Source organism: Hevea brasiliensis, unplaced genomic scaffold (assembly GCF_030052815.1).
Source record: "Hevea brasiliensis isolate MT/VB/25A 57/8 unplaced genomic scaffold, ASM3005281v1 Scaf289, whole genome shotgun sequence".
NCBI classification, from domain to species: domain Eukaryota; kingdom Viridiplantae; phylum Streptophyta; class Magnoliopsida; order Malpighiales; family Euphorbiaceae; genus Hevea; species Hevea brasiliensis.
Window position 1 is genome coordinate 1 of NW_026614794.1, and position 26,483 is coordinate 26,483.

A 26,483-nucleotide genomic window follows, 5' to 3' on the forward strand; every position below is an offset into this window, starting at 1 on the left:
TTTATAAGGGTTTGGAGAGGGAGAGGGAGAAGGTTCTAAAGTGTAAAGGAACTTGGGTTATAGAAAATATCTAAAGTTCTATCCCCTTTTATACTTCTATCTCTCCATGTTTGGCAACCAAAGTTAAGTTCTTTGGTAGCCAAAGGTGCCTTATTACTAAATACTCTAAAGTCCCTACTCAGTTACAATTTCAGTTAGTGTTTTAGTTACTCTTTTACCTTGTCATTAGTGAAACTAGGTTCCTAGTGTAACATCCTAAGAATTTCGAGCTCTGAATAGTGCTATTTTTGATTTGTGAATAGTATTATTCAAAGCCAACTCGAGGACTAAAAATGAGATAGAAATTAATCAAGATGAGCAAAATAAAAACCGAAGTGACTATTGGGTTATGGACTTAATTGGTATTATTGAAAAAGATGGGCCATAACCCGATGAAGGGCATTTTGGTCAATTCACTTGAAGAGTTGACTTTTGACCGAAATGTCAATTAAATTAAGTGAGATTGATGTATTAGAATGAGATTTAATTAATTAAAAGAAGTATGAAAATTTAATGGGGACATAGAAGGAATTATTAAATTGTAATAATTATAATTAAAATTATAATTATAATTAATTTGGATATTTTGTATATAAGACAAAATTTATTAATTAAAGTAAAAATCTCATTTAAATACATCATCCTCTCATCATCTTCATCATCTTCTCCTTCTTTTTTCATTGTGTTATCCCTTTCTCTCTCTCCATCCTCTATTGATGCTTAATTCCAAGCTTCAAAATCTGTGAAATCTTCCATATATTTTCTACAAAATCAGGAAAAACCCTTGAATTAAGCCCTAATTTGAAGAAAGCAAATAAGGAATACAAGGAATTTGGAAGATTTGTGAAGAGGGAAAGTTAACCAATTGAGGTAAGTGATGATTCAAGTTTAATTAGTTGTAAATTTATGGATTTCAAGTTTAATTGTGGAAGTTTTTATGGAAATTGATTGAAATTATGTATGTTACAAAGGAAGAGAATTTAGGTTATGGAGGAAGGAGTTAGGGTTTTGAGTTTTGATGTGATTAACTTGATTTCTAGTCTTGAATGAAGTAGTAAACATGGTTTATGAACTAGAAATTGATGAAAATTAGAAGATGGGAGTTAGGGTTTTTATGCAATTAGGGTTTTCATGGTAGAAAGCTTACTTAATGCTATTATGGTTATAATATAATTATTGGATGTGCATTTTTTGAGAAATAGTAATTATTTGATGAAGAAATTGAAAGAATTGATGTTGTGCATTAAGAGTTGAATCTGGACAGCTTTAGTCCAGTGAGGTTAAATGTTCATAACTTGAGCTTCATAACTCCAATTGATGTGAAACCAATGGGAAATGAAAGCTAAGATAATATACTAAAACTTTCATGAAAACACTTGCCCTGAAACTGATCAGAAGATATCTAAATTAGGGCTAGAATTCGACAATGCAAAATTGGAACCTTGCAAACTGACCAAATAAATGGTACGTACTAAATTGAGCATAACTCACTCTACAAAACTCCAAATTGAGTAATTCTTGAACTTGATTAATCCTGAGACATAGGGGAATAATTCATGTGGGGACCATGATGCTAAATTATTATTGTAACCTATTCAAATTTGCTTGACAAAGTGAGTCCAGAATGCCTGGATTCTGGAATATACCTGAAACCTGAAAATTTGTCACCTGAACAATTTTTGCAAAATGACCATAACTCAAGCTACACAAATGCAAATTGAATGATTCCAAAGCCGAAATAAACCTAAGACATAGACCTAGAATTTCTATGTTTTGAGCCGGACCAAATTCTTAGGGCAAAGTGGTTGAAATTTTAGAGAAATTAGGAATTGCAAAACTAGAATTCCTGCAATTAAGCAATTTAGCCCTGTGATCTCCGTGTAGTAAATAGGGCATATCTTCCTTTGTACATCTCTAATTGAGGTGCGATTTAGAAATTTAAGATAAAGGCCTAAAACTTTGCTTTAGAGACCTTGTACAAATTCTAGGAGTAAAGTGCTAGGATATTGAGTGCAATTTCAGGTAAAAATCTAGAAAACCTGAAAAATCTTAGGATAAGTCACCCAGGAATAGTACATGGTATTTTGGCTATAACTAATGACCTAGACCTCCAAATTCAGTGATTCAAAATGATAATTAAAGCTAAGGCATAGAGGAACAACTTTTATGAAGATCAATTTGACTAATTATGATTGGAACTAGATTGAAATTGAGTTCTAAGGACATGCTCAAATTCTGCCCTGTAATTTGGAATAGTTAGAATGTGTAGTTATTTTAGAAATTCACTAGGAATTTATTTGATTAGTTATTGATGACAGTTAGAACAAGTATTGAGACTATTGAAATTGTGCATTTCAGTGGAAAAGAGAAAAAGGGGAAATAAGTCAAAGAAAGGAGACTAAGATAAGGTTTGTGCATAACTCTAATTTTCTTGTGTTTTAAAATTTCAAATGTGAAATTCTTTTGCCTTTGAGAATTATTTATGTTGTTTTGAGAATCTTTTTAATCTTGAAAAGAATTTATTATTGTGATGAAAAGGCAAACATTTGATCATTTATTTTATTGTAGCACGGGAGTGGCCGGATGTATGTGATTTAGAAGTGTTTGTGAAATTGATGTATTGTCAATCATATATGATTATTTGTGATAATTTGAAATATTCATTTGTGTGAATGGAAATTGTTTTAAAATTTTTTTAAAATGACAATTGGCATGATAAACTTTAATTGCTTCCCTCATTTTATGAGGTTGAGATTGGATATGTTCCTCCTCCACGTGAGGGGTTGAGTTGGTTATATTATCCTCCCTCCTTGGCTTATCAGTTGAGGTTGAGATCAGATGGGTGCACTCATATTTGCTAGCTAGCTTTGCTTCCCTCATTAGTTTTGACTAGATGGGGTTGAAATAGCTTTATCGTGGTATACAATATGGCATTGATCGAAAATTTTATGTCATTGCTTAAACTGTGAGATGTTGGCAACACTGGTTATTCTAAATGTGTTGTTGAAAATAAATGATTTGTTGATGATTGTTAATATTGTTATTTCCATATTTCATTGAAAATTTGAACATATTAAATACTTGGCTATGGTTTAAACATCTTATGTTTTATGTGGTTTTACAAATTAATGGTTATGCACCACTGAGTATTTGTACTCAGCAATAATTTTTATGATGTCGCAGGTAGAGGAAAGGAAAAGACTGTCGAGGGAAAGTAATAGAAGTCATATTCTTTTTGGCAAGCAGGGTATACTTCTAGGTTACCCTTTTGAAATTTGTTTCTGATATAAATTTGGACTATATGTATGTAAGAATCATTTGAGCAGTTATATAAAAGCGATGTAATATTATTTTATTGATATCAAATGAATGTAAATTTGTAAGAATATATTTCTTTGGGTTATGAATGAAGAAAAACATTTGATGAAATGTTGATTTGATGAATTTGTGATATACAATTATTGCTACAGGTTTTGTTTAACATGTTTAAAATTTTTTAGTAATTGAATTTTTAGCTGTCATCACGCTGAATTTTTATCAAATTTTCTTTAAGTTTTAAAAATGCTTATTTTTTTTTCTTAATTAATTTCAAGGTATTTTTCTTAAACCTTAGAGAAACTGTTAAACCTTTTATCGACAATTTTAATTAGAAATTGAATTTGAAATCGTTAAATCCCTTATAATATATTTAATGGATTATCAGTAGAGGGTGTTTTGGTAATTCATTAGGCATATTTTGGGAACATGTCATATCTTATGAAGGGTTAAGGTGTGACACCTAGTCACCCAATCTAGAGAGGACATTTTGTTCCATCAAGGAATATTTTGATATACATATTCATTAGTCAAGTAGATAGTTTTTAATTCAATAATTTAAATAATAATAGGATTAATGTGTGTTTTTAGTAGTTAATACAGAATTCTCATGGAAATGATACTATACTCATCATTTTATCACTCAAGCAATTTCGTATACGTGCAAATTGGCTATCAACTATGTTGAGAGTTGTTACTCTTGTACGTTATGAAGGGGACTAGGAATAAAATTTGCATATTCTAAAGGATTGGAAATTGATAAAATTTAGGAGCAACACATTGTGAATTATTTTATATAAATGTTGTTATGGATATAAGTAAAGAGTAGAGGACGGATGGGCATTAAATGAATTGCCCATAAAAAATTTGATGAATGGCTTGCTGATCCCTAGATGACAATGGAGTATACTATCAGTGGTATAGCTGGAGAATAATTTGTTTGTAGTAATTAATATAGATTATCCTGAGAATATATTTAATAATTTATCAATTCCATGAAATGTTGTGCTCGCTTATGAACTATAGATTTATAGTTGCAAATATGTAGCAGAGGAAACATTGAATTGCATTAATGGTTGATAAGATTAATTTTATAGATATTATGTGTATCATTTAATTAATATATGCTCACAAGTTGAATGCTCACCCATTCAATTATTTTTCCCAGATTTTTGAATGATGTTGATTTCCACACATAAGCTACATATTAGAATATTTTACAAAATATTGGCTAAATAATTTCAGCTTGTGTAAGTATTAAATAAGCAACTAAATTTATTGGATAATGTGAGAATAATTTGGTAGATGATCATATCGCCCACAAAAATGATAAAAGTTGTTTTGTCACCATTTTGATGAAATATTTTGGGATTGAATTTCTTGTGTTTTATACAAAAGCTAAGAATTTTTTTAATTAAAATTGGCATTGATCTATTAATATTGCAGAGGAAATTTCAGTGAAAATTATGCTATAAAACGATTATTATGGGTTTTAATAACCTTAAACTTACCTAAATTTTAGTGTCAATGTATGATCCCTTAAATGGATTGTGATAGTTTTATCCATTACTTGACTTATTTTTTGACCACGCCACTCCAATAAAGAGCCAGCTAATAAGCACTTAAATATAAACTGTTTGGAATAGGTATAGGTTTATCTCTTCAGATTTGTATTTGTTAGGAAAAAATATGAGATTCTCTCTCAAATATTAGGGTCTAGCTCTTCCTATTAGTTTTGTTTTCTTCCCCTCAGCAAAGTTTTATTTTGACTTTGACTCTTTGGCAATTTAAAATATAATATGGATCGTTGAGTCATTTTAGTTAGAGACTTTGGATCTTTAAGTATGAGTAATGATCTTCTAGTCATAGAGCTGATAATGTGAATTATTCCTCTATTAATATTTAGTTATTTAAACTGCGAAATATAGAGATAGCAAGTTTCAAAAATTACAATATTGCATAAGATTTTTTTGATCGTCCAAAAAAAATGACTAGTTACTACTCAAAAGATTATTCTCTTCTCTCCAGATCATTTCTGAATAAAAATTTTTAATTATTTATGTTTGTATTTTTTTTTTTGTCTATTATGAGAAAGTTATGTTGTGCTTAAGTTATTATGTCTATTAATGAATTTCTAAATTTTTTATCTCAAAAGAAAAGAAAAAATAAATTATGCATTTTTATTATTTGCAATATTAGTAAAAATAAATTATTATTTTTTCTATATTTTCTATACTTTCAAGAAGTACTTAGGTAGTCGTGCTATTTTTTTCTTGATAGTTAATTGCTCAATGTTATTGATTTGTTATAAAGGAAAAGTTTTAGTAAAACAAAATTAGCTATTATTAGTAGTAAAATAGAAATCATCTTATTAATATAATTTGTAGGTTTTAAATTTACATAATTATAATCCCTTAAATTGAATAATTTATTATTAATGTTATAGTTTAAGTTAAAATTAATAAAATTAAAAGAATATGATAAATTTAGGAAAATACGAAGTCAAGATTTTTTATGAGTTATATTAATTGTTATAAAGATTAGAATATTTAACTTTAGCTCCAAAAAAATCATATCGTGTCATTCCCTAAAAAGCTTTATCACTTAAAACAAAATATTTTATCAAATAATCATCTTAATAATTTAATTATCATTAAGAACACTTTGCTTAGATTTCTCCAAGGTAAATTCAATCAGGCACCTAACAATATTATGTTCTTATATTGTTATGTATATTACAAATTAATATAAATTATGAAGTCAGAATGAACAATTCAATAAAACTTTGGAAATTTCACAGCCATGTACATGTAGAAAAGAAAAGAGAAAAAAAGTTCATATATATGAGAATTTTGAAATAAACATTCTCCATTGAGATTTAATGTAATATAATAAAGGGAGCTATATATCACTCTCATTTCAAATACAAATAAAATATAAATATCAATAAAATTTTGTTTTGCTAATAAAATTCTATTGCTAATATTTATGAAAAATACACAATTCAACGTCCATTCAACATCCAACTAATAGAATTTAAATAACTCTGTGGTATATTGGTTAACTCTTTGCTTGCTTTGATTTCAAAATCTTCTTTTGGCATCTCTTGTGGATAGAAAGTAGGTTTTGGAGGCATTTCTATGCATTCAATTTCACTTTCAAGCATTTCTACAACTTTGTTCATTGAAGGACGATCACTAGGCTTCAATTGAATACACCACAATGCTACTACAATCATCTTTTTTGTTATTTTCCTTTCCTCTTCTGTCGCATCTCCAATTTCTATGTCCTTTCCTTCATTGAATTGGTCATAAACCCATGAAGGATAGTATATTTGGCTCCAATGCTCATCAGATGCATTGAAATTCTTCCTTCTACCAGCCATTTCCATCAATAACTTTCCAAAACTATAGACATCTGCTTTGTAAGAGATGCTTCCAATACTTTTATATATCAACTCCGGAGCCATGTAACCTAATGTTCCTCTTGCCGCTGTGAGAGACACAATACTATTATCTGTTGGATATAACTTTGCCAATCCAAAATCTGAAACTTTTGGAATGAAATTTTCATCAAGAAGAATGTTGTGTGGTTTGATATCGAAATGCAAAATTTGCATGTTACAACCTCGATGTAGATATTCAATGCCACGAGCTACTCCGAGAGAAATATCATACATTTTCTCAATGCTTATTGTAGTGCCAACATCATGAGAAAATATATACTTATCTAGAGATCCGTTAGGCATGAATTCATATATAAGAGCTCGTTTAGATCCTTCAACACAAAATCCAATGAGCCTCACTATATTCACATGATGAATTCTTCCAATTGTAGCCACTTCATTGATGAATTCTTGACCATTAGCTTTAGATTTGCCCAACATTTTTATTGCTGCAAAATAGCCACTACGAAGTTTTCCTTTATATACAGAGCCATAACCTCCTTCACCCAACTTGTATTTGAAACAATTGGTAATCTTTTTAATATCTGAGTAAGTATATCTAACAGGCATAAGATTATTATGACTTTGCAAAAATTCTTCAACTATGCCATATTCAGATAAATGCCTCCTTCTCCATCTATTAATAAAAAATAGGATAGTCCAAATAACCCCACCCAGGAATAAGGGACCACGATACAACACTGTGCAGAAAAATATATAAAACAAAAGTGAGTGGAAACATCAATTGTTACAATTTAGCTATTAGCATCTTGTTCAAAGGAAGATGAGCATTAATTGTACTTATTTTCATGCATATTGGGCTTATTTATAAGAGTATGTATAGCATAAATAAATTTCATTAAATTTTAGATTTCATTTGATAAATGAAGATTAAAAATGAAGACATATTTTTTGATGATTTAAAATGAATGGTTATTTGAATGTCACATTATATTCTATTTGAATATAAATTTAAATCCGCCTTCAATTCATGGCATAATATAATAGAAAAATTCTTCAATTGTCAGTAGAGAAATTGAACATCTTACCAAAAAGAAGAACAACATAATGAAGGAGGGCCAGTACACAACCCTTAAAATCTGTACGAAGGAAAATAATGTAATAAGTAATACATATAAAGGTATTATTATTCTTAATTAATCATGACTAATTTTAATTAAATGAACATAATTACAATTAATCTTAATTATACTAAATTAAAATTAAAAAGATGAAATTATAAAAACACAAACAAATTTGGAATTTCAGGCCTTGTTGTTTCTTACGCCATTATGAATTTGTACTTTGTTACTTATCATCATCACAACCTTTATCTACTATTGAAGTAACAAGCTGACAAAAAAATTAAAATAGAGAGAAGCAAGTTTTCCCTATTTTTTTTAGAAGATGTGGCATATGAGCATAGCTATGATAGGGTGAAGTGGAACTTCTTAAGTTTGATTATGGAGAAAATGAGTTTTGATTCGTATTAGGTGGAACTGGTTATGTCATATATTTCTTCGATGCAGTATCTTGTCTCACATGGAAGGCAGGAATTTGGTCCTGTTTGTCGAGAAAGGGTGCTGAGACAAGGTGACCTGCTATCGCCATATCTCTTCCTCTTATGCCCTGAGGGTCTGTCCTCTTTATTAAGAAAATTTTAGGATCAACAGTTAATACATAGTTGTTGAGTTTTTAGGAGAGCTCCTTTGGTTTCACATCTTTTTCTCGCCGATGATAGCCTACTATTTCTTAAGGCTAACAAGGAGGAATATGGCAGAATCAAAGAGTGTCTAAATCTTTATAAGGCAACATTGGGTCAAATTATCAATTACCAAAAATCTTCAGTCACTTCACTATATTATTGGTAATAAGGCAGATGTGTGTCAAGGGAGAAGAAGGATGATTATGGAATGAATCTTGGACTCTTATCATGTATTGGTAGAAATAAAAAAGAGATTTTTGAGTTCATAAAGGATCGGGGTGGAAGCGGCTCTAGGGCTTTCAATAGTAGGTAAAGAAGTGCTATTGAAACAGTTGCTCAAGTAATTCCAAACTTTTGTCACAAGTGTGTTTAAGACCCCTGTGATGGTATTGAAAAAATGACGATTAGTTTTTGGTGGGGCATTGGAGGGAATCAATCTTCGGGCATCGGGTTGACGTTGTGGGATAGGTTATGCAGGAGCAAGAATTTTGGTGGAATTGGTTTTAGAAGTTCAAACAAATTTAATATTACTCTACTTGGCAAGCAAGCATGGAGACTTATGCCGCATCCTAATTCTTAAGTAGCAAAATTGTTTTCAGCTAGATACTATCCCAATCATTCTTTCTTTAATGTTCATTTAGGTACCAACCCTTGCTATGTATGGATAAGTGTGTTAGCTGCGCAGGACCTGTTGAAGAAGAATTGTTTTTGGCGTGTGGGTGATGGGAAGGATATTAGAATTTGGGTAGACCCTTAGCTCCCTAATTTAAATGGACCTTGCATTGAAAGAAATAAGTTAAAGGAGTAGGTTGATATTACAGTTCAGAATATGATGAAGATTTATCAATTAGGCTAGGATGAGGAAGTTAGTATTAAATTTTTTTTCGCAAAGAGATACTAATTTGATTATGCACATTGCGCTAGACCTAAACGTTAGAAGGGACGTGCTAGTTTGGATAGAAGATAGGAAAGGCATGTATACAGTGAAAAATGGATACTGGAAGTTGCATAATATGGGTGATTCATCTATTCCTTCAGTTTGAGAGGTGTGGAGAAAGATGTGGAAGTATCAAGTACCCTTGAAAGTTAAGAATTTCATTTGGAAATCAAGTTCAAATTTGCTTCTTACTTTGTCGAATTTGAGGGCTAGAAGAGTGGATGTCAATGATTTGTCCCCTTTCTATAATGTAGATAATAAAACTATAGAACATGTGCTCTCCATATGCCATATGCCCAAGATTGTTTGAGAGCTTCTAGTGTTGGGTTTTGGGGAGGGAATGTCTAATATGTCATGGATTGGTTAAAGGACTTGTTTAAGGCCTCATCTCCAGGAGAGAGTTACATTTCTTTATAGCTAGCCCAGAGTATTTGGGAAAGTAGGAACAAGTTGGTTTAGAGGCAATCTAATCTTACTTCGAATCAAGTGGTCTCAAATTTTACTCGCTTACTTTTGCAGTGGAAGGATGCTCAACAATTATAGTCCATGAGTTCCCAAATATCCAAGTTAGTGCATTAGGTAAGGTGGCAGCTGCCTCAATCTAATAGAATTAAAAATAACTTTGATATTGCCTGTTATGTTCAGAGTGGGCCTTGGTTGGATCATCGAAGATGCAGTTGGGCATTTGGTAGCAACAAAAATGAGGCCCTCAATTGGTAATAATAATATGATCTCTTTGTAGGCAAAGGCTCTAAGCTTCGTGGAAACTCTAAGTTGGGTCAAATCTAGTTGTTAGAGAGCAATAAATTTTGAATCAAATTCTTTGTTGCTTGTCCAAGCAATCTCCAAACAGGAGCAAGATTTTTATTATGTTGGTTTTTTATTAAATTAGTAAGTTGGATTAAATTTTATGTTAGGTTACATATGTTTAATGGAAAGAATGCAAGTAAATTGTGAAGCTACATAATTTATTGTATGAGTTGTTGCTTATAGTGGTGATTAAAGTTTGGCTTTTTGATATAGACAAGGATTTTTGTAGTAAGCAAGTATTCAAATTTAAGGATCCATTGGATTATTTATGTTCCCAATGATATATTCTTGCGTATCAAATAATTATTTAGCTGCCAATTGATTTTTTATTTGTTTTATCGATAAGGTGGCTTGATATTTATTAGGTGCAATGCTTATTAGCTTTTAAATTCATACTATGCCAAAACTAATAAAATCTATTCATATTAAATATATGGAGTAAAATTATGAAACTTGTGGAGCTATGGAATTGATTGAATATATGGCATAAATGGAGAATGATTGTAATAACCCACACCTAGGGTAGTCAAAATCCATAACCAGAGAGGGAATGTCTCACAAAATTTCAAGGAGAAGAAGGCTTGAAAGAAGTGGGGAGTTAGAAGAAAGAAGGAAAAAAGAGGGATTTAAGTGTACTAAGATGGTCCAGGCAACTTCAATCGCTGAAGTTGCTAAGGACAGAATATAAAACTTGAAGGGTTTAGTGTCCCACAAACCCTCTCCCTCATTTTCTCCACTTCTCTCCCTTTTTTCTCCCTCTCCCTTTGCTCTCTCTATCCCCTAGCCCTAATAAATTCTACTCTAGTGATGTTGTGGCGTGCTTCTTTGGATCATCAAATGATGGATATCGGGTCCTTGGGTTGCCTAAAACCAAAGAACAAGGTGATGTTTGGTGGCTATCGAACAGCCACTCTGACACTTAAGTCAGTAATGGGATTTTGGAATAGTAGTAATGAAATGGTGAATTATTTAGAGAGTATGTTAAAATGTACCTAAGTAGATATTTGAAACCTATTTATACTGTGGTGAGAGACAGTCAATGTGAATCACGGCTAGATATCTCTTGCAAACTCCTTATCTGTATGTAACGACACATACATTCATCAGTGCACTTAACTCCAGCTAAACGTTATGGAACCATGTTGCCCATGTCATTCCAATCTCATACCAAGAGCACCTATCTCTTATGCTATTGATTTATCACAGTCTGATCTCACATGAATAGAAGATACATTTTTGCTCTGGATCGCCTCGGACACAGCTGTTACAGATCGATCCATGGAAATCGAGCATGGATATGGCTGCTCCAACTCAAAGAGTTTAGTTCAAATTTTGGGGCTAAACTATATTACCTAGCCCCATTCATGAAAGAGAATCACCTTCAAGCCTTTAATAAGGATAGAGACACTCTTTCCTCTCTCATATCAAGTGATTTGAAGAACAAGTGGAAGGAATCCTCTTTTTAACCCTAACTAGAAGAGGTAAGCCCTAGTCTCCTTTCTCTTAAGTTATTTGAAGTTTTAGGCTTAGTATTTGTAAAGAAAGTTGGTGTAGGTTTTGGTTAAGGATGTTTTAGGGTTTAGTATAAAGGTTATGAAATTTGTTTATAAATCTAAAGAATTATGCAAATAAATAATGTTCTTAGTTGTTTTAAATTAAAATTATCTAATGAACCTAGACTTAGAAAGTTAGTACTCATATTATGATTTAAAGGTTGAAACCTTAAACTTTTACACTATGGGTGACAAATTCTAGGTAAACCCAAGTCCGGCAGCCGAACCATCAATGTTTGGCAACTGATTCATGTGAACAATCATGTAAATAATGCACGGTCAACTTCGGCCGTCGAAGCTTAAGACTTTGGCAGCTAAACATGCCTTGATTAAAAAACCTAAGTCTAATCAATTATGATTAAATCCTAAACTAAAACATCTCTAACTCTTTCTTGTAGGTTGGAAAATAGGACACAAAACCTAGATAATTGGACTATGGAGCAATTAGAAGCTCTAATTGAAGCATTGAGCTACTAAACATGGAATTAGGTTTCTGTAGGCCCAAGAAGGGCTTTGTGATATAAATGTGGGATTGAGGTCTTGTGTTGAGTTGATTTGCAAGGAAGGTAGGTTTAGTTACAAGGGAGACTCTACCGAATTTCTGAAAAGATAATTAATTTCATTAAGTTAATTCTGTAAATACAGTTACTAGATGACTAGTGCCTAATAAACTATTAGCATATTTTTGTAGGTCAATCTAGCCAACATTGTTAACCGTTAACTAGTACTGTGAGTAGAACTTACTTAAAATTTTTAACTATTTTATTACATTTCATGCACATTCATGCATCATTAAAGTCATGACACACACATAAATATATATATATATATATATATATATATATATATATATATATATATATATATATAATCCATATCATGAAGATGTTGCATAATTAATTATGATGTGTAGGTAGTTTATGGATGACCCACTGGTTCTCATTAGGAAAGAAAAGCAAAGGAAATGCATGCATGCTAAATGGACTCGTAGACTCCTTGAGGACAATGGGCATACTCCAAGATGGGGGTGTGAGATCTATATGCTTATAAAGGAAAAGGGATGTCGGGTAAGAAAATTTTGTGTCTCTGACATCCAAGTATTACAGATAGCAAGATCCACTTCAAGTAAGTCATGACTTCTGTGTCTCTAGTATCCATTATGTGTTATATTAAGAGAAAGTCCTAAGAAGCTTCTTTAATGGGCCAGGCACATTGGACTAATGATTATGATGTGGTTGGGGAACCATTGGTGACATAAGTATGTTGTTGTGAATTATTTGTGTTGTGGTAACATCATTTGGCTATTGCATTTACATCTGCCTGATTATAACTGTCTTATTTTATGTTTTCTTTCCTAAGTATACTTCTACTCACTAAGCCCCTAACTCACTCCCTTTTTCTCTCTTTAATAAGCATAGAATATACAATCGTCAATTTTGGTTAGCTAAGTTCCAGAGGCAACCGCCTCAATTTTGCTTAAATGTAGAGGTACAATTTGTGGAACTCTATTTTGGAATGACATGTAAGTTTTATTATTTTGACATTGTGCTTAATATTTTGTAATATAAAAGAAATTGTGATTATGTTTTATATTGAACAAAATATTCATATAAACTATATGGATTTAAAGTGAGATTTTGATGTAAAATAGGCTTGGGTTTTGATGGCCTTATGCCTTTTAGTGCCCTAGCGCTAGTAATGGTCCGGATTTGGGTTGTTACAACGGTAGACATAATTTACATATTGTGTAGGTTATGAATGGGCATTTTATTAGTACTTGATGTGTTGCTTTGTGAGGCACTTTGGAGCAATGTTAAAATTGGGAAAACATCTAGTTTATGTTGGAAAGTTGTTGAATTTTCTCTAGAATCTATAAGGCACATTTCATGCATTATAGGCATCCTTGTAGCATTCTACAATTCTAGTATCGTTCCTAAACTCCTATTTCCTACTATATTGTTTGTAGGAGATCTAGATCCAGATGAAGAACCTAGAGATACCTTTAAATACTAGTTTGCTTCCTCTTTGATTTATTTTGTTTTTGTACCAAGTAAGTGGATAAATTTATAACATTCGATATTTTCTGAAATATGTATACATTATGTATGCTATGTTTTATGTAGAAAATTGGAAAAAATAATGGTATATTTATTTATTTAATAAAATAAGACTAAGATTAGCATAACTAAATAAACGACTTGAATACACTTTTGCACCCAACTCAACAATGGTTCAATCGGAGAAAGGCAACATGCCTTAAATTTCTAAAGGGAATGCATTTCAATGATTTTAAGAAGTTAAATTTAGCATGCCTAGCTAAACAAGGGTGGTGTCTTATTTCAAATCCTATAAGCTTGTGGGCAAAAGTGATTAAAGGATTATATTTTTTTCCCCATTCCATGTTCTGGCAAGCTTTAAATCTTAGAGAACTTTTTGAGTTTGGCAAAGTTTTCTAGCAGGGAGAGATGTTCTAAAGGGGGATATTCGTTATAATATTAGGAATGGGAGTATCACTTTTAGGATTACCTTTGGATTTCATCAATCCCAAACTTCAAATCCAACCCAGACCATTGTCCTTTAACCACTAATTTGGTTGCAAATATGATAGACCATGATAGATTAGAATGGAAATCAAATCTTGTTTCGGATTTGCTCAATCTATGGGTGGCTAAAGCTATTTTATATATTTCGATGGCATTTTCAGAATTTTGGTTAGTACTAGTTAGTGTGATCGAGCTATAGACTTCTAGCTAGCAAATTCTCGACAGCACCACTAAATAGGCTATGCACTCTTCTAGCTCAGATTTGGAAGAAATTGGAGCCTCCTAATTATGCCAAAAATAAATGTTTTACTTAGAAGGCCATGCTAAATGCTTTGTCAGTCTGAGACAATTTGATTAAGAGAGGGGTATCTGTAAACCCAGCTTGCCCAATCTACAGTGTGGAGAAGGAATCTATTGAGCATACTTTGTTCTAGTGTAACAATGCTAGAGCAACATGGTTCATGAGTTCTTATGCTTACAAACCCAATTCGATTGGCTTTTCTTCCTTCTCTAGATGGTGGACCACGTTAGTGTGCACAAGAGATAATGGTTGGTAATATGCACCAAGATTCTCCAAACTCCACTGCCATTACAAGCTTGTATATTTGGAAGAAGGGGAATAGAGCTATTTTCAATTGTTGTGAACCCAATCCTCTGGCCACTTTCCATCATACATCCAAAATCTTGGCTAAATTCTATTTGGTTGCCCCTGTAAATGACCTAATTAGATTTGATTCTCTACCTGTTATGTTGTAATAACTACCATAGATTTAGTTCCCTATTTGCTTAAGTAGAATTTTCTCATGTTAGTAGAAAGGGTGACTCTACTACTTATTGCCTAACTAAGCTTAATTTTAAAAATCAGCTTCTTTGTAATTGGCTCAATACCATCCTTGAATCGTTCAGTTCTATCTATTGTATTGATGCCCTCAAGGCCTTGCATTGCAATTTTGCAATATTAAAAAAAAAGTTCAAGTAGCTTTAAATTTTTATATACTAAAAAATTCCTTCTAACTTTAGATAATTACAATTTTTCCACTATAAATATACAATTTTTTTTCTCATATCTAGCTGAAGGATTGTGTGAACGTTAGACACTAGATAGAGAGAAAAACAATTAAGGAAATCGGAGGAGAAAGGGCAATGAATTAGCCCAAATTCAGTGTTTTCTTTTCTTTTGGAGAAGAGATATAAGTAGATTATTAAGGTTGTGTGACTTCTTAGTAGTAGAAAGTAGTCAAAGAAAACTTCTTAAATGACTATAAAGAACTAATAAAATGAAGGAAGGATCAAGATTTTAAAAGCTTGATCTAGCCAAATCAACCCAAGTTGGAAAGGATGGAGGCCATCTTTAGAGTTTGTTGACCAAGGCGCAATAAGTGGTAGTGTCAAATCCACAAATTGCTATCGAATGCAATAACAGGTGTCAACCATGCTCCAGGATACAATAGAGCACTTAGTGGCAACAACAATATTGATTTCTTTCATTAATGTCTTCAAACTTAGAGGTGAGCATAATTCAGCTTAAAAAAAAACGATTGAATTGAATCAAATTAGAAATTTAGTTTGGTTTGTTTGGTAATTCATTTTAATCGATTTTAATTTTTTATAATTATTTAAAATAAAATAAGTAATTACTTAAATATAAAATTTAGATGTATGGACTATTTTGCTAATAAAACTAAAACTTCAAGGATTAAATTATTTAAAATTGAAAAGTAGCTAATGGCATGGACTAATTTGTTAACATAATTTAAATTTAAGGACTAAATTGTTACCAAAAAACAAACTAGGGACTAACTTGTGAGTTTTACCATACCTCAAGGAGTCAGTTGTAAATTACCCCTTTTTTTTATATATATAACGTTAACCCTTCATTAAATCTTAGATGTCCATTTTCAAATGATCTCAACCGTTGAAATCATGATGTAAATTCATAACTTTCACTCCTAAACCATAGCCTTCCTCCTCCTTTTCCACTCATCTTCTTCAACATCTTCATTTATCTTCCCTTCTTTTTCTCTCTCAATTTCTTCCCTTCTTCAGTGTCTTAAAAATTCTTTAATGTATTATTGTCCTCTTTCGAATTCATTCTTCCCTTCTTTTTATCCTTCTCCATTCTTATTACAGTGTGGTGATTATTGAAACCTTAGAGAACTAACTGATCAAAGAATAAGATGGGAACCTAGGCAAAGATATATTCTCCATCAGATTCTAGATTCGTGAGACAAGTAGTGCCTAAGCATGGAATTATGTAAGCATGGAATTATGTACAACATAAGAAAGAAGTGCCTAGGAATTATTTACAACATGTTGCTCATTATATTCTTCTTCTTATTCCTCTTCTTCTTCCTTCAGATTTTGGATTCATGAGACAAGTAGCGCCACAACATTAAAAAGAAGACATAAAAAAGAAGTGCTTGAGAGTTATTTACACTATGTTGTTCATTATATTTGTTATTTATATAGCTTGAATTTTGGATATATTTTTCATGGACTTAAATTGTGACCTGATGCGAAAGCTTCGCTTTGTGACCCAATTAGAATAAAAAGTGAAGTTCGTGATGATATGGACGAGTATTAATATTGTATTTTTTGCCTACCACAGTAATATTTTTAAAAATTTGGGAAATACACTAGAGTGAGGGTTTGAGCGTTCTGAGTGATTGTGTATTGCTCTTTTTATCATGGTGAAATTTTTTTTTCTTGTTTTGCTTGTGAACGTTGACTTTACAATCAAAGTAGATAAATTTTGTGTTCATTCTTCTTCTCTTCTATTTACTGTGTGATTGTGTGATTGTGTGTCTATTATTATTATTATTATTATTATTATTATTATTATTGAACCCAATATGTAAACATGTTAAAAAAAAAAAACTAATAGTATACTTATGATTATATATTCGTTTTAGATATTTTGGTTATAACATTATTTTAAAGGGAAGTTTTAACTAAATAAATAATAAATTATTTTTTCTTAACAATAATTTTTGCATTTTATCATCAAATAGGTAAAGTATATTTCAAAATAATAATTTAGCGATTACTATTTTCTAAAGCAACAATAACATAAATGCAACAATAATACTAAACAAATCCTCACTACTAATGTTCGATAAGTCCTAACTATTAATGTTAAACATTGCGTTTTCACTGCTCTCTAATCTATATAGTTTATAAGTTTATTGATTCCTATCTATTATTATCATCCTAAATAAAACGATTATTTGCGAGTTAAAAGCCATTATATAAATAAATAAACAAAGCAGATTAAAAAGAAAAATTACTCACCCAAATCAGCATAGAGAGCCGGTTGCCCTATATCGACAAAAACAACTTCTATGTTAGCGATAAACCCTAACAAAAATGCCAGATGAACTACAATATGGTTATCTAATAAATTTCAGAATTTTTCAAGAATTTGTATGGCATGAAAAGTCAAAACATTATTTGAAATTCTATATTTCTAGTTTGAGTTAAATTAAGGTACAACTTTAAAATATATATATATATATATATATACACACACACACGTACATACATACTCTGACACTCAAACCCACTAATCATCATGACCAAAACAACCAAAATTTAAGAATTTTGTAAATTCTTTTCCATAAAAATCACCCTATAAACCTACAAATTATACACAGTTGAGCAAATTTGTAAATAAAATTTCAATTTATCTTATTAGAATAAAAAAATAAAATAAAATAAGTTTGGTTTCATTTTTACATAACAAATTTTTTTCAATATGTTTCAATTTGATTCAGTATGATTCTCTTTGATTGAGTTTACACTTCATTACAGTCACTTCCATCATTAACATATTTACTTTTTTTTTTTCTTTCATTAAGTAGATTTTTCTTCATTGTTTTCTTTTCCCCGATTTACAAGGAATTGATTTCTTTGTATATTTATCTTTTTATATCATTTTCATTATAAGAGCGAAAACATAAAAATAATTTAAGAGCTATGCAAAACGGATCATATTTAATGTTTTATTAGATTTATATTATTTTGTAAGGTTAGATTATAATTTTTTCCATATCAACTATTGATTGTATCAATTATTGATTGCAGAAATTCTCTTTTATATTAAAAAAAAGGAACAATTCAATTTATCGATCTCGCTTGACTTTTTTTTTGTTGAATTGTTGAAATCCATTAATTGATGATTAATTGATTTGTTTTTTTAATTTTTATTTGCAGATCTCGATTAACTTAATAATTTATTTTTTAATAAATTTAATCCAATTATATTAATTTATTCATAATTAAATTTTACTAAAAATTTTTTTAATAATTATTATAAAGTAAATGTAAATATATACATTTATGCTTTTTTTAAAATTAATTATATGATGTGTTCAAGTTAACATATAAATTTATCAAATATATATATATATATATATATGCACACGCACGTATTGAAAAGTATTTCTCAAACTCTCAATTTTCATCTTTACTATTTGCATGTTAGTTAAATAAATGAATTTGAGTTTAAATTACATTGTAAATTATGGGTGGATTCTGATTATTTATGGGACTTCAATAATTATAGTGTTTGATTTGTTTACTTACTTTCAACTTTTAGCTTAAGATATAATATATGAATCAAATTAAAAATAAATAGTTAATTATTTGATAAAATTATTTAAAAATAACTTTTAAATAGTTTAAATGTTTAGTTAAATGGGGTTTAAAAATAATTTAATTTATTAAAATTATCAAAAAAAAGATATATAATAGAGTATTTTAGTTATTAAAGCATAGATAAAATGTTGATATTTCTGAAAATTATTAGAATATTATAATATTTTACTTGATTAAAAATTAGTTTTAAAATAAATAGACAAGTTATAAATAAGATATTATTACTTATGATTTAAACGCTAATTTACTTATCAGTTAGTTTTATCAATTTATAAGTTAAACCAAATACTATTTAAAATATTTTTTAATTTGAATTGTGATGTTGTGTGATATAAATTATAGAGTTGATTTTTAATTTTATAAATTATTTAGACCGAGAATAAATTTAAAAATTATGAATACTTTAAATTAAAAAAAATTTACAGGTTAAATTAAAAAAAAATAAATTAAAATAAAAAGCTACCTCTACGTAGAACAATCATCCATCACACAGCTCGCAAAAGGACAACTTTCAATATTCTTAAAGGATTGGTGTGATTGTGTCACAGATCAGGAGATTAAAAAAAACAAAAAAAAAAAAAAAAAAAAAAAAAACAACTAGCTTAAAACTGTTTAATTTTCATGGATTTACTGAAATTTTAAAAACTTTAAAAAAATTGTTATTCAGCTTTTTTATTTTAAAAATTTGTTTTGTCTATTTTTAAGCTTTTATTTAGGAAACTGTATACTGATAATCTGCAAATACTTCCACGCAAAGTAGATAAGTAATAAGTTCTCACATTTGAGTCGCCTGAGTAGACGACCAAGTGCACTTTCTTCCAGTTTAACAAGAAGAGGACGTAGATTACTAGGCCGTCCTGAAAAATAAAAATAAAAATAAAAAATCTTGAATAATGGATAAATTGTAATGCCTAAAGACAGATAAATTGTAAAAATAATAATAATAATAATAATAATAATAATAATAATAATAATGGATGATTTAATAACATTAATTATGCTCTTAGATGCATTAATTAAGGTCAGGTTAATTTTGTGACTTGCTTCCAAAATTTCTCTTGTGTTCGATCTAACATCAAAACACTAAGATTACGTTTGATAGAACGTAATATGATGTAATGTAAGTATCTATGTAATGCAATTAAAACTATAATGTAATATAATTATCATTACATTCCTCTGTTTTGTTGTAAAATAAAAATATAAATAGCGTAATATAATAATAATTTTTATTTTAATATTTAATTTATTTATAGTATTAATAATAAGTGATAATTATTGTTATAATTGATAGTCGAGTGGTAGTGGTAGTTAAGTAGTGGTGTTTGTGGCAACAACAGTACTTAAATGGTAGTGGTGGTAGCGAGGTGAGATAGTAGTGGTGGTAGTGGCCAATTAGTGGTAAAGATGACAACAACTAAATGGTGATAATCATGATCAAGTGATAGTGATAGCAATAGTGATAATAAGATAGTGGTTGTAGTGGTGGTGGTTGTGGTGATAGAGTAGAAATAATGGTAATAGTAACAGTGATGGCCTAATAATGGTAGTGATAGTATAGACAATAGATAAAAAAATCAAAATAAGTAATTATGACTATATCTATTTTTCTCTATAATGATCATTACGTTGTCTTAAGTATAATTAATTACGTTACATAATTGTCATTTCACTATATCAATTTTTTTTTACCAAACAATGTAATTAACTATACAATATAATCATGATTATATTACAATTTTATTATGCCATATTAAACATGGCCTATCATTAATTGAATTCACACAATTTTATGATATGATCTCATATTTAATTTTAATATTTTAATTTAATTTAATCAAATTCTTGTAAAATTTGAGATTGAATAGTTAATCACCATTTTCATCAAATTAGAATATCATTAATACAATAATTTTTTAATTAAAACACACAATAGAAGTACAGAAATTAGAAAAAATATATCTAAATTTTAAATATCAAACATAATTTAGAAATTTTTATTTTGTATATCTTCAATAAGTCTTCTAGACATTGGATGTTATATTAGACCAAAACTCATATAGTTTACTTACTAATCATATTTTAATAGCAAATTTTATAAGAATTTGATCAAATCAAATCAAAATATAATCCTTTGTTGGGGGGCTTAGCTTCCAAAATTAGAAGATATTTAGAGCCTGTTCGGTTATAGAGCCAAGATTTATTTTTAGGGATCAACGTAACAATTAATATGTATTTATATTGATAAATTTTGTTATTCATAAAAATGCATGCGATATATTAAATATAAAAAATAAATAACATAAAGATATTAATATTAATTTGTATGTAATTATATCAATAAGATAAGAAAAAAATTTTAAAAAAATTAAAATAAGAGTATTCAATTTTTTTTTCTTTTAAAAAATGCATTTATTATAGTGAAATTTTTCATGTAAAACTTGAGATTGAATTTTTATATTTCATAAATTACCTAATATGCATCATAATATCAAATAAATCATATATCCTCATGTCAATTTATTTTACTAATTTGCTTCAAATTATAAAGTCATTGAACATAGTTTTCAAATATAAATAAAAAAAAATAAAAAAAAAACTAAATTCTAACCTAATGTCTAAAAATTAACTAAAAATGGTTTCACAATTTAGATTTTTTTTTATCACTTCATAATTTATGCATTAGATATTGAGAGGGATATTATGTTAGCAATTCAAGAAAATTAATAGAATTATTTCAAAATTTAATAAAATTAAATTTATAAAATGCCATATGAATATAAACATAAAAATAGATGGATATCTTAAATTAGAAATTAAAAAGAGAAAGATAATATTGAAGAGTTAATAAAATTAAAAAGACAAAAAAAAGAAAGACCCTGAAATTGAAAGCTTGGATTTGAAAAGTCAAGTTTCTATTTTTTTTTAATTAAAAAATGTGTAGCTTTTTGTGAGAGAGGATAAACTTCAGATTTCCTTTCAAAGTTTTTACTTTAAAAATAAAGATAAGATAAATTTTTTTTAATGAATTATTCAATTATAGATTATAATACAAATGAAACTTATTTGACCCACTCAAATTATAACTTATAATTAAAATAAAAGTAATATTTTAGAAAAAAACATTATAAATTTAAATAGGTAAATAATTTATACAGAGTTGCTCAAACTATAGGGGAATTAAACTCATGAGCCATAATATGAAGTTGTGGGAGAGAGTTGTGGAGCATCGACTAGGTCATGATACTTCTATCTCTCTCAATCAATTTGGTTTCATGCCCGGTCGTTCAACTATGGAAGCGATCTTTCTCATTAGAAACTTGATGGAGAAATATAGAGATGTGAAGAAAGATTTACATATGGTTTTTATTGATTTGGAGAAGGCTTATGATAGTATTTCAAGAGATGTCTTATGGAACGTGTTAGAACAAAAGAGGATATCTATTAGGTACATACAAGTGTTGAAAGATATGTATGAAGGAGCAACTACTATTGTGAGCACAGTGGAAGGGGACACAAGAAATTTTCCGATCTCAATTGGATTACACCAAGGATCAGCCATAAGCCCTTACCTTTTTACATTAGTTTTAGATGAATTGACAAAACATATACAAGAGAGTATTCCTTAGTGCATGATGTTTGCGGATGATATTGTTCTGATAGATGAGACACGAGAAGGAGTCAATAAAAAGCTAGAGCTTTGGAGAAATACTCTAGAGTCAAAGGATTTTAAGTTAAGTAGAACGAAAACAAAATACATACATTGCAAGTTCAGTAAAGGCCAAATTGGTGATAGGGAAGGAGTTAGTTTGAATGGAGTGGTACTATCACAAAGTAATCACTTTAAATATCTAGGCTGAATCCTTCAAGTAGATGGGGGATGTAAGGAGGATGTTAGTCATAGGATTAAAGCCGGATGGTTGAAGTGGAGACGTGCCACGGGAGTTTTATGTGATCGTAAGATTCCCAATAAGTTAAAAGAAAAATTTTACCGTACAGCCATACGACTAGCTATGTTACATGGTAGTGAGTGTTGGGCATTGAAAGAGTCGTATGCGTCTAAGATAAGAGTTGCAGAGATGAGAATGTTAAGGTGGATGAGTGGCCATACTAGACTAGATAAAGTCCATAATGAGAGTATTAGAGAAAAGGTAGGAGTGGTACCAATTGAAGATAAGTTGAGAGAAGGGAAATTGAGGTGGTTTGGTAATGTGACGCGTAGACATACGAAGACTCCAGTTAGACAAGTAGAGCATATTAGGTTAGAGGATAAAAAGAAAAAAAGGGGCAGACCTAAATTGACTTGGAGGAGAGTAGTACAACATGACCTAGAAGCATTACACATTTCTGAGGATTTAACCCAAAATCGTTTAAAGTGGAGAAAGCGAATCTATATAGCCGACCCCAAATTTTTTGGATAAAGGCTTAGTTGAGTTGAGTTTGAGTTGAAAAGTAAAAAAAAATATAAAAAACATATTCAATTTTTAATAAGAAAATAATTTTTTTAATTTAAAAATTAAACAATTCATATTTTCATTAATAAAAATAAGGGAAAAATATATATAAAAAAAAAATATCATGCGGTCTCACGCTATGACAAATAAGGGATTATGGTTTAGTTTTTGTCAATTTGATATCTTATATTTTTTTTCTATTAGCAAATGTGACATAAATAATTAATTATCTTTAAATGACATTAATGTGACAAAATATGTGGTGCTTTTACGGCAATATATGACAAATGTGGTGTTTACTTGCTATTTCAGCGTCACTTGTTCGCCATTTTAGCATCATTTAATAGTAACTAATAATTTAAACCATATTTATTAATGGAGAAAAACATGGAGTATCAAATTGATAAAAATTAAATTATGATATCTCATGTGCCAAAGAGCAAAACCATAAGATATTTATTTTACTTTTCTTCAAAAATTATTATAAAATATATTTAAAAACGTTACATTTTAAAAATTTTTAATACGTGATATTTATTTGTTTTATAATAATATAATTAATTTCTATCATTGTACATAGATATTAATTTAAATAATTATTTAATTTTAATTATAAAAAAGTTATAATAGTATAATTTTAATTATAGAAAATTCTTTGTTTTCTATTTGAAATAATGCAAACGATGAAAACAAATTCAAACTTAATTAATTTTTGAAAAATTAAAAAATTAGTTTTTTACCTGTTTACTCATGGAAAATTAGAGTAATTTTTTAAAAAAATTTCTAAGAAAACTGAAAAATAAAGTTTTATATTCACATATGCCGGCTTTCCAAATTGAGAGCTGGAAAAATAATTTTCCAAAACAATTTTACATTATTTTCCCTTGTTTTCTTTTATAACAAAGATTTTATTTTTTAACTTTTTGAGAAAAATTATGCTATAAATATTAAAAAATTGAATAATTATTTAGAAAAATATTTATTTATAATGGTAAAAAATTAATCAGATTATTATAAAATAAATAAATAACAGACGTTAAAAATTTAAAATACAAGTTTTAAATAAGTTTTGCAATGATTTATTTTTTTAATTATAAAAGATATAAATAATTTTTTAAAATTTTTTAAATTAGAAAATTATTTTCTATTATTTACAGGTAAAAATATTTTTCATATTTTCCCTTATTTTTTATAAAAAATAAGAAAATGAAAAAGGGACAACAGAAAGCTGTTTTCCATAAATAAACAAATCCAATTTTTATTTTAAAAACTGACACATGGTAATGCAAAACTACATTTTCAAATTTTTTTAGAATTAAAAAAAAAACTACTTTAATTTTGTTTATCTTTTTTTTTTAAATATTATTATATATATATTATTTTATTTTATTTTTTTAACTTTTAAAACATTTCGAAAATGTGTCAATTAAAAATATTTTCTCGATCAAAGAAAAAAAAATTAAAGAAAATAACTTCTTTTAAAAAGAAAAAGTTATTTTGTAAACGTTGATCAACTTATTAAAATATAAAAAATATATATATATATATATATATGATATAAATATATATTAATAATTTAATTTTATAATTAAATAATAAAAAATATTTGTATAAAAAATATTTTTTTTAAAAATAATTTTTAATAAAAAATATTTTTCATATATTAATTAACTTTTTAAAAAAATAATAATAAAGGGCAAGCCTTAAGTGAACAGTTCCTTGCATTTTTAGGTCTCCCTTTTCAGAGGCTAAAGCTTAAATACTAGACCTAAGTTTGCAAGGACCAAAACCGAGGCTACTTGCGCGGCTGGACTCCCATCCGCTAAGTACAACCTTATCAATATAACTATCCCACAAATTTTGTCCAACCTCACCAAGTTGTAGGTGTAATCGGGACCATCTAGCCTTCTAATTGAAAAAACAAGAGTACTAAAAATAATAATAATAATAATAATTGAAACAACTTACCCGTTGTAGAATGGCAGCTGCGGATGATGGTGGCAGCATCAAGCTTGCAAAGGTTTTCTGAGTTATCCAAACAGCATCCCCCCAAAAACCATGAAAGCTCAAACCCATATGCCAAACTACGGTGAACATCTGCATAGGAAACGTTCTTTGCATCTTTTGGCAACAAAGACGTAATATAGATTCGCTCGATACGGCAAGAATCCTTCAAATCCATTGCATCATCAGACCCAACTTTAACATAACCTTTCATTTCCAAATTAGGAGAGGAAGAAGAGGAATTGTAAATAATATTGCAAGGAGAAGTATCCACATAAACTTCAGAAATTACTGGCTTTGGACAAGTTACGAAAACCAAGTCCTGATATAGATAGTCCTTATAAGATTCAACATACGAATCGTACGACGAGGAAAAAGAATTTCTGGTTGTTGATGGATAAGGAGGTAGAGAGCAGTAGTCATCGTTTTGCACATCGAAATAAGCCAGTCGTATTGTGAAGTTTTTGTAATTGATTTCCTTGACATAATATTTTGCTGAAGATAAGTACACTACAGGAACGTTATTCTCGCAAGCAAGTTCGTACTCTTTCCGGCCACAGTTTGCAGAATCAGTTTTCAATCGGAAAGGGTAGTCTATGTTGGAGATGTGGCCACAAGAGGAAGAAGGGCACGAATTGTTGCTTATAGCATGACAGGTGTGGTTTTGTTGGACTAGAAAGACAAGGATAACACATCCCGCAAAGAGGAGCTTAGCACTAGTTAACATTTTCAGAAGGGAGAGAGAGAGTTGCTGGTGAGGATGAATAATTGTAGGAAGAAAATGCCCTGTATCTGATTAATTAAAGGAATATGAAAGGACTGATACAAAATATATCAAAGCAAAAAGACAAAGTCAACGATGCAAATTCCACATTGATTACAGGGACAGTTCCCAGTTGGAAATTGATGACAATTCAACACAAATAGCAAAGCGCCAAGCAGCGGGTATTGATTTGGTCTCGGCATCGAATCAATTGCGTCTCTTTTCAGATTTGAAATTATTGCGGTGACTATCACTAGAA

The 26,483-nt window shown here is 29.3% G+C and overlaps 1 protein-coding gene across 2 annotated transcripts; it reads right to left on the bottom strand.

The window, feature by feature from the left end:
• Positions 1-6,241: 6,241 nt before the first annotated feature.
• LOC110657266 (LEAF RUST 10 DISEASE-RESISTANCE LOCUS RECEPTOR-LIKE PROTEIN KINASE-like 2.4) lies at positions 6,242-26,241 on the bottom strand. Of its 2 annotated transcripts, none has more exons than XM_058141963.1 (5): positions 25,426-26,241; positions 19,783-19,860; positions 17,639-17,665; positions 7,849-7,899; positions 6,242-7,500 (listed from the first exon to the last, which is right to left on the bottom strand). In XM_058141963.1, the coding sequence occupies exons 1-5, from the start codon at positions 26,186-26,188 to the stop codon at positions 6,359-6,361; spliced, it is 2,061 nt and encodes a 686-aa protein (XP_057997946.1). In that variant the 5' UTR covers positions 26,189-26,241; the 3' UTR covers positions 6,242-6,358. The 2 variants fall into 2 exon arrangements, with proteins under 2 accessions (XP_057997946.1, XP_057997945.1); XM_058141962.1 differs by having other exon boundaries at positions 19,783-19,866.
• Between the last annotated feature and the right edge of the window lie 242 nt (positions 26,242-26,483).

Coding starts and splice junctions, on each gene's coding strand:
- LOC110657266 (XM_058141962.1), bottom strand. CDS start 26,188: ATGTTAACTAGTGCTAAGCTCCTCTTTGCGGGATGTGTTATCCTTGTC. Junction 19,867..25,425: donor CAGCTGCCATTCTACAACGG/GTAAGTTGTTTC, acceptor TTTATTTTTATT/TTTCAGGACGGCCTAGTAAT. Junction 7,501..7,848: donor TTATGTTGTTCTTCTTTTTG/GTAAGATGTTCA, acceptor TTTTCTGCACAG/TGTTGTATCGTGGTCCCTTA.